Source organism: Asparagus officinalis, chromosome 5 (genome assembly GCF_001876935.1).
Source record: "Asparagus officinalis chromosome 5, Aspof.V1, whole genome shotgun sequence".
Classification (NCBI taxonomy): Eukaryota; Viridiplantae; Streptophyta; class Magnoliopsida; order Asparagales; family Asparagaceae; genus Asparagus; species Asparagus officinalis.
Window position 1 is genome coordinate 84868027 of NC_033798.1, and position 9237 is coordinate 84877263.

The 9237-nt window shown below is 36.9% G+C and overlaps 1 protein-coding gene across 2 annotated transcripts in view; it reads left to right on the forward strand.

Moving 5' to 3' along the window:
* LOC109839972 (ABC transporter E family member 2) overlaps window positions 1485–9237 on the forward strand; it is an 8623-nt gene continuing 870 nt past the window's right edge. The window contains exons 1-12 of one of the 2 annotated variants that reach the window (XM_020408446.1): window positions 1485–1615; window positions 1711–1877; window positions 2347–2432; window positions 2524–2621; window positions 2713–2830; window positions 2916–3005; window positions 5137–5441; window positions 5540–5554; window positions 5657–5852; window positions 5942–6127; window positions 6855–7124; window positions 8047–8292. In XM_020408446.1, coding sequence (XP_020264035.1) covers window positions 1775–1877; window positions 2347–2432; window positions 2524–2621; window positions 2713–2830; window positions 2916–3005; window positions 5137–5441; window positions 5540–5554; window positions 5657–5852; window positions 5942–6127; window positions 6855–7124; window positions 8047–8292 — 1713 coding nt within the window. In that variant the 5' untranslated portion in view covers window positions 1485–1615; window positions 1711–1774. Of the gene's footprint in view, window positions 1878–2346; window positions 2433–2523; window positions 2622–2712; window positions 2831–2915; window positions 3006–5136; window positions 5442–5539; window positions 5555–5656; window positions 5853–5941; window positions 6128–6854; window positions 7125–8046; window positions 8293–9237 lie in introns of both variants that reach the window. The other variant, XM_020408447.1, reaches the window with a different exon arrangement.

Consider the following 9237-nt stretch of genomic DNA (forward strand, 5'->3'; position numbering starts at 1 on the left):
TAAGAACACCTCACCGAAGACTGTCTCTGAGAATGCACTCCAGGATGCTGATGCTGCCTCTGTGGGTTCTGCTGCTGCTGTCTCGGAGGGGGACGCTCGACATTCCGAGCCGGAGCTGCTGGTGTCCTGCTCTGAATCACGTGCGGGTCTTCAGGTTCCTTCTGAACGCTCTCGATCTCGCGTGCTGCATCTAACACGGCGTCGTGGGTCGAAAGTGCTCTACCAGCTAGAGCAAACCTGATATACTTATCCAGACCCTTCTGGAACTGATGCCTCCTAATCATCGGGTCTGTAACCAGGTGGGGAGCATATCGGCTCAAAGAAGAAAACTCAGCCTCGTACTCATCAACTGTTCGCCCTCCTTGCTTGAGCTCCACAAATCTTCGCAAAAGCTTGTCCCGAGCTGACTGAGGAAAGTACTTCCTGTTGAAATGGTCTGTGAAGGTATCCCACGAAATCGGTCTCTCCAAATGAGCTTTCTCTGCAGAGAGTATGAGAATGAGAGAGATGAAGAGAGAGATACAGAGTGAAATACCGCAGGGAAAACACAGGGAAAAATACCCATTTAAATAATTTAAAATATCAGAAAATTTATTCAAATAAATATTAAAAATTTATAGCAAAATAACAATAACGATAACAATAATGAATAATTAACTATTAATTTAAAAAGTTTTATCGAAATAATTAAATTTATAATTAGCAAAACTATTAAAATAATATAATATCATATTTTTAAATCATAGAAAATTCTAGAGAAATTAGAAAAATACAAATACTCTTTTAGAAAAATAATTTTAATATTTAAATACGAGAAAATTATTTAAACACGTATTAGAAATTTACGGTCATTACACATGAGGAGGCTATGGTTTGAGGACATGAGCAAGGTTAATTTGAAGGTGAAATTAGTGATGGGGATTTAGAGAAATGGGAGAGAAGAGGGGAGTGGAGTGGAGTGATGATGAAAGAAGCAGAAGGTTAAATTTTTTTTTCTTGGGGTTGGGGGTTGGGAGGGGGGCGGGGAAGGAGGGAAGGAATAGATATGAGGGAGAGAGTTGAGTGAGGAGGAGAAAAGGAGAGGGTAGAGTTGGAAGAGGGAAGAGAGAGGAGAGATCTGATTATAGTTTGTGTACTCCATTGTAGAGAGATGGAGGGAGAGAAGAGAGATAGAAAGAGAGGATTAAGTTGGGAGAGAGGAGAGATCTGGCCATGGTTTATAGAGAGAGAATGAGAGAAAGAGGGGGAGAGAGAGGATAATTGTAGAGGAGTATTTTTGAGTTTTATCGTTCACCGTTGAGTTAGCAAATGTATAGGGAGCTAAATACAAAATTACAATGTTTTTAGGGCTTTTTTATACAAGGAAAATAATAGCAGGGCCCGGGACACATGAACTTTTGATTTTTGGGGTCTTGATACAAAATTTTCATCTATTAATCACCATTTAATCGATCCAAAACTGGACCGGGTCGGTTCTGCAATAATCCGGGTAAGATCAGGAAGCCCAACCTCACCCGGCGTTGCAAATTACCGGCACGCGTGGAAACCACGCTGCTTAAAACCTCCTCCTCTTTTATGCCTAGGGTTTCCTTTCCTTTGCCAGCAGCAGCTAGCGGTAAATTCCCCCAAATCTCCTCCCCCTCAAATCCACCATCGATTTTCCACTGCCAATTCTAACTCTTCCTCGATTTCCCTTGGAATTCTTTGCAGAATTCTGTTCTGAACCGTTTGTAGGGTTTTATCGAATCGATCTGTTCGTCTTCGGATCGGAGAGATGGCAGATCGATTGACTAGGATCGCTATCGTCAGCTCCGATCGCTGCAAGCCCAAAAAGTGTCGCCAGGAGTGTAAAAAGAGCTGTCCCGTAGTGAAAACAGGTGAATCATCTTTTTAATATTAAAAAGATCGTGTTTTTTTTGGATAGATTGATCATCAAGATCTTGGTTTTAGTAATTTTGATCGTTATCATAGGATTTTTTTGGTAACTCTGCAGTTTTAAAGTTTTTTTAGCCACTATTTGTTTGTTTAATTTCTAATCAGCCGTTTTCATAGTCTTAAAGAGTCGATTGTTACTATAGGCTTGTTTTTAACCAATAACTGTGACGGGATTAACAGAATTTGTTGTTTTTAATTTGGATTTTCATGATTAGGTTTGCCACAGTTCCATCATCGATTAGTGCCTCATGTGAAAATAATCCTTGATATGCTTAATACGTTGCAGATATTTACCTTGTTTTCCAAATTCTCGAAAACTGACTCCTTTTGGGTATATTTTTTCTGAATCAAATTTAGCGTGAATATTTGTTAATTCATTTTTGATTTGCCTAATCATGCTTTATTTTGTAGGTAAGCTTTGTATAGAAGTCACTCCAGCAGCGAAGATTGCTTTCATTTCTGAGGAATTATGTATTGGATGTGGTATTTGTGTCAAGGTTTGTACTGTCATGACTAGTTTTTCGAGTTTGTTATTGTCGGTATACATTGGTTAACCTTAAGCTACTTTTGTATCGGAATGTTATACAGAAATGCCCATTTGAGGCCATTCAGATTATTAATCTGCCCAAGGACTTGGATAAAGATACAACTCATCGTTATGGACCTAACACCTTCAAGTTGCATAGGTGAGCAGAAAACATATATGTTTCCTAAGAATTTTGTAGCTCTGTCATTGGCTTTTAGCCTTAATTACATTCCCTGTGATTATATTTACAGGTTGCCAGTCCCAAGGCCTGGGCAAGTTCTTGGTCTGGTTGGAACAAATGGTATTGGAAAGTCAACTGCCCTTAAAGTATTGGCTGGAAAGTTGAAACCCAACTTGGGCAGATTCAACGTAACATCTGTCATGGAACTTTTTCATGTATATTGATCTTTATTGTGTATTGCGTAGTTTATTAACTTTATGTCCTTTTTTGCAGAATCCACCAGACTGGCAGGAAATTCTGACATACTTCAGAGGATCCGAGCTTCAGAACTATTTTACTCGTATATTGGAGGACAATCTCAAGGTTAGAATTGATTTTATCATTTGGGATGTTAAGCAAAATGAAGCCTAATAATACCATACTATTTTATAGTATTTACTATCTTTTTCATGGATAATCTGAATGTAGGGCTTCGAGAGGCTATGCAGTTGTTTTACGGATAAGTAAAACTTGGCCACATGAGCAGCTATTAGCATGGTTAATTAGGATATTCTTGAAAACTACATGTAGTTCGTATACCTGAACTTAGGTTTTATGAAAATCCCTGGATAGTCCTTTATTTGGAAAACTGCTTTTGTTGCTCTGTGTTCATCAACAGTTATCTGTTGTCCTTTAGCTCCCTTTTACTTCCACCTGTAATAGATCCTGCAAATCATTTTTTTATTGCTGCCTGGTAAATTTTCATGTTTAGGATCTCTTTAAATCATCAAATATGCACTTTTAGATTTTCTAGATTTTTCTTTAATCTTTACGTGCTCTCGCCGCCTCTCATAGCCTCTGGTACCTAACTCAGCACTTCCTCTCACCTCTTTCACCGTGAGCTCCTCCTAAGACAGTCCTCTCACCGCTCAGCTCATCTTCTTGAAACGAAGACGATGACTCTTTGACTTCTCCTCTAGTCGTCTTTGGTATTATGTGACGATTACATGTCTATTTCATGTTTAGGATCTCTTTAAATCATCAAATATGCACTTTTAGATTTTCTAGATTTTTCTTTAATCTTTTTTTTAGTATTTACACATATCTAAATTAGACCGCTATTTGATTTTGTGCTTTTTACTGCTATTTTGCCGCAATAGCCCCAAATAGCCTTAGCGATGCCTCACCGCTACGCGACACTATCCACTATCGATAACATTGCTGGTAATTAAGCCATTTTGAAATGAATGGAACTGAATCTACTGTCTGGCTCTTTTCTATATCTTACGGTTAAATTTTTTAACTAGTTTGCTTAGAATTTGCTATAACTTGCTCTCTGAAACACTCCCGTGTTGACTCTTGCAACTAAATTGAGTCATCAATAGTAGTATTAGCAGAGCAATTTCTGGCTTCACCAGTCAACATAAAATGCAGTGAAACCATGAAATGAGCTATTGGTACAACCAATCATGTTAATTTTTCATGTACATAACTGATCTCCATATATATCTTTTTGTGGTTATTTGCTAATTTTTATTTGGTTTTCTGTTGTGGCTGCTAGTATCAGTGCCATATCCTGCTAGCTTGCATTGTATTATTTTTAGAGCACGTTTTGCAACTTTGGATTATAATCCACTTGGCTTTTAATTCACAAATGGATCATAAGCCAAGTGTGATTTATAAAGCAAAGTGTTTGGTAAATTTAGTGGATCATAATCCATTTTTAATAGTAGAGTGTTTGACAAATGGGTGGCATATAAGCCATTATTGTTGTCAAATGACCAAGAAACATTTAATGGGGTTGGAGAGAGATAAATGGGGCTTGGAATTTTGTGACATGGTGAAGGGTGTATTGGTCTTTTACTTGGTGAAATCTTGTGGCTTATAAGCCACCAAAAAAAAGCTAAGATACCCTAGTTTATTTTTTGGTGGCTTATAACCGAAAACAATCCATTATTTACCAAACATGTCTAAGAAGCCACTTTGACCACTTGTCGAACATGCTTTTACACTTCTAACTTTAAATGATTTTTCATGATGGCATGGGCACCCCAGTGAAGAATGAAAGGATGGAGGGGAAGTTTATATTATTAATGCGCGTTGGATTTATTATTGTGAAAAAATTACAAGCTTGTATTGCTAACTGTTCAAGCTCTACTCAGTTATTTGCTATCGCAACTTGAGTATGCTTATTCATTCTTTTCTTGAGTGGATAGAAGGGCATGGGTGCTTATTTGAAACACGCGGCATGCAAGTTACATGTTTTCGCGGTTGCCTTCATGATAATGCAGAGGACTTCTGTAGTTACATTATGATGGTCAATTCCTTACGGTTAAAAAAATATAGTTATTGCTGTTTCATTAACCTTTTTTCCAATTTCAAAATTTAAATAACACTTTACTGAATTCAAATTCTTGTGTTCATTTCCCCCCTGTATATTTCTTTTTTCAATCCTTGGATTTTTTTTCCTTCAATTGCTATGTTCTGAAGAAATTATGTTACTTTGGCAACTCAGGCTATTATCAAACCACAATATGTTGACCACATCCCCAAGGCTGTTCAAGGAAATGTAGGACAGGTGCTTGACCAAAAAGACGAGAGAGATATGAAGGCTGAACTCTGTGTTGACCTTGAGTTGAATCAGGTTATTGATCGGAATGTTGGAGATTTGTCAGGGGGAGAGTTGCAAAGGTTTGCGATTGCTGTGGTTGCTGTACAGAATGCAGAGATTTATATGTTTGACGAGCCATCGAGTTACCTTGATGTGAAACAGAGACTGAAAGCTGCTCAAGTCATTCGGTCCTTGCTGAGGCCCAACAGGTCCTAGTTGATTTTATATTGGAGACTACATCTTTCCTTTCTTTTGGTTACTTTCCAACTGAAATAGTAATTCTTCACTTTGTTTTCTCTATGTGCAGTTATTTGATCAGCAGGTCCTTGTGGATTCTTTGCTGGAAATGTCTTGTTATTTTTTTGTTTGCTATTTTGCAATTGAAATTAATAACTCTTTCTTTTCTTGTTTCCTTAAATTGCAGTTATGTGATTGTTGTGGAGCATGATCTTAGTGTCCTTGATTACTTATCAGATTTTATTTGTTGCTTGTATGGGAAACCGGGAGCATATGGAGTTGTTACATTACCTTTCTCAGTTAGGGAAGGAATTAACATTTTCTTGGCTGGTTTCGTACCTACAGAGAATTTAAGGTTCCGTGAAGATTCACTTACATTTAAGGTAACAGCCTATCAATGATCAACAAAAATATGCCACAAAGTCTTGTCTAGTGGACTGATTTTCTTCATTTCTTGATCTCCTTTTTACAGGTTGCTGAAACTCCTCAGGAAAGTGCTGAGGAGATTGAGACATATCAGCGTTATAAGTACCCTACTATGAGTAAAACCCAGGGTAATTTCAAGCTCTCTGTCATGGAGGGTGAATTCACTGATTCTCAAATTGTTGTAATGTTGGGAGAGAATGGGACAGGGAAAACAACATTTATTCGCATGCTGGTATGATGTTTTACCTTTCCTCAACTTCTGTTATTATGCATATACTCTCCTGTATGTGTGATCACACTCTGTTGAGAACATTGGATGTTGGACATGGCAATTCTCCAGAAGTTCAGTGGCACTGTTATATATGCTTATTTTTTGCATATGTACTTCAGCTCATATAGGTATAATTATCGTGTTATTACTCTTCTATGAACAAAACCTATAGTAGAATGGCTTATAAACAATTATCTTTCCAAAAGGGGTCATAATTGTTCATTTACTACATGTTTTTAGGTTTGTAAGGGATTACACGTCACTAAATCAGCAAGTTTTGAGCAGGGATGGACACGAGTCCCATCTGAACATGATGGACATCCCAATTTTTAGATGGGGAAAGCGACTTGCATTAGAGCATATTATTTTGATATTTATAGCATTATTACATTTGGTATTCAAGGGGGATCAAACTTACTTTTCTTTTATCTATACTAAACTATGACTATTTGTTTGAATGCTGATGTTAGGGTCAACTATGTCATGTTTGACTTTGGTCCATGAGGGAACAAATATCATTTTATGCATGCACTGCAATGTCTGGTTTAGTTAGGAACATTGTTTTTTCTACGCATTTTATTGTCAATGTTGCATTTCAGAGCACCTTGCACTTGCATCATATATTTTACACTCTAATTTCATGCCAAGTTTCGTGTGTTTATATTTTCCCTACTACTTGTGACTACAGGCTGGACTGCTGAAGCCCGATGTGGTAGAAGGTACGGACATTGAGATACCCGAGTTCAATGTTTCCTATAAGCCTCAGAAAATCAGCCCGAAATTTCCAAATTCTGTGAGGCACTTGCTGCATCAAAAAATTAGGGATTCATATATGCATCCTCAGTTCGTATCTGATGTTATGAAACCCTTACAAATTGAGCAACTAATGGACCAAGAAGTTGTGAACCTTTCTGGTGGAGAACTGCAAAGAGTTGCTTTGTGTCTGTGTCTTGGAAAGGTATGATCTTTTTACTTCCTCATTTGTAACACCTTTTTTTCGTTCTTCATTATCTTGTTGACTTCTAGTAATGTTTAGTGTTTCTCTGCAATATGCTGAATAAACTTGTTACCTAGATAGTATGTTCATCTTGATTTTCATCCCTTTCAGTTAACATTCAAAAAGATTTTCCGGCTTTGTTAGAACTCCATATATGAGTTATATATTTAGATCAAGATATCTTGCATGGATCTTGGAATCTTGTATTTACAACAATCCTTTACCTTGCTTATGAGTCAATGATCAATATATTTCATGAAGTTTACAGGTAAATTCTTGAAGTATTTTTTTGAGGGGTATCTGCACATGAATTAAGATTAGGATGTTGATCTTTTATTAGACTCCATAACTGCATAATAGCCAAATGCTTAGCATATTTCAACTTTGTAATTGAACATCATGACATCCTTTGTTGGAATTGTCCAGAGGTTGCTTGTATTTCTGATTCGATCATCAACATGGGGTTGTGTTGTCCTCAGTCGTCACTGTTATGTCATCATCATCATCAGCATTATATTTTTGCTTTTTGTCATTCTTCTGCATGTCAGTTTATAAGAAGAATCTTCTTTGTTCAGTATCATATTATGAGAAAACAAACTAATCTCTTCAGGGGAATCATTTGTATTAGATCTTGAACTTGTACTTTGACATGCATTCTCGTTTATCTTACGCCTTGTTATGTCTCTATGCTTGATGCTAATAGATGAAATGATGAGTTTGGGTGATGCTTGCCTTATTTCTTTTAGATAAGCAATAAGGCAGATCCAGAAAGTTGATCTTTTTTCATGCTTAATAAGGGGAAAATACTTAACCTGAAAATTATTGAAAATGTCATCTGGTTTCTCTATTGCTGTTGCTCTGACTATTAGAAATATATGCGCAGCCTGCAGATATCTATCTTATAGATGAACCTAGCGCTTACCTGGACTCCGAGCAGCGTATTGTTGCCTCAAAGGTCATTAAAAGATTTATACTTCATGCAAAGAAAACTGCCTTTGTTGTTGAGCATGATTTCATTATGGCGACTTACCTGGCTGACAAAGTGATTGTGTACGAGGGGAAACCATCTATCGACTGTATAGCCAATGCTCCCCAGTCATTGGTATCTGGGATGAACCGCTTCTTATCTGTAAGTGCAGCTTTCTATTATGTCCATTCCTAGTTATTCCTAGTTATTGTGTCGGTTGATGTGATATTATATTCCCTAATTGGCTAGTTCCTTGTGCAACTTTTTTTGCTATGTTTTGTAACGAAATCCAGCTAGATCTCTTTCTTCTTCCGGGGAGGCTCTAATTGGCATGTTGGCTGGCAAGTGTTGGTACCAATTTTCTTAAAGTGGTTATCAAGAGATATTTCTCTCTTTTTGAGCTATAGGAGCTTTGATAAGGATATTTCTTGCAGTTGCTGGACATGACAAATTTGGTGTTAAGAAGTAAATATGGACCCCAAAAAATAAGTAAATATCATTGAACATAAGAACTTTAAACACTCTAAAGCTCAAAACCGGACGTCGGGAAATTTTAGGTTCTTTAAATCATTGCCTAGTTTGCATGGTACTTCTATCATGAAGCCGTAGCCATACCCGACACATACTGTAACTGTACTGGACACTGACACTTCCTCAGTCTCTCATTGTATATATGCATACATATATGTTTACATGTACTGAATTATATAATACATGTGTTAAATTTAAACACTCGTCATAGACTTCTGTGATGTATATTCTACATGTCCACTTCTCCAAACTTATTGGACAATATAATTTGAAAGGTCTTTTGGGAATCAATTGAAAAATGAGTGTTTCTCTAATTTATGAGTTGGATAATAAAAGGAACATAAAAATGTTGAAGGAAATTTAATCCTCGTAACATGTGAATGAAAAAACAGTATTGATCTCATGCAAGTTATTAATTTCGGTATATAGCATGTAGCCGTGTTTCTGTGTCCCACTTTTTACAAATTTGCTGTGTCCCGTACTCATACCCGTACCCTGTCTGTGTATCATAGATCATTTGCATTCTCTTTCAAGGACTACCAATTTGTTGTGTTCCAGTCTGTTTTTATTGCATTT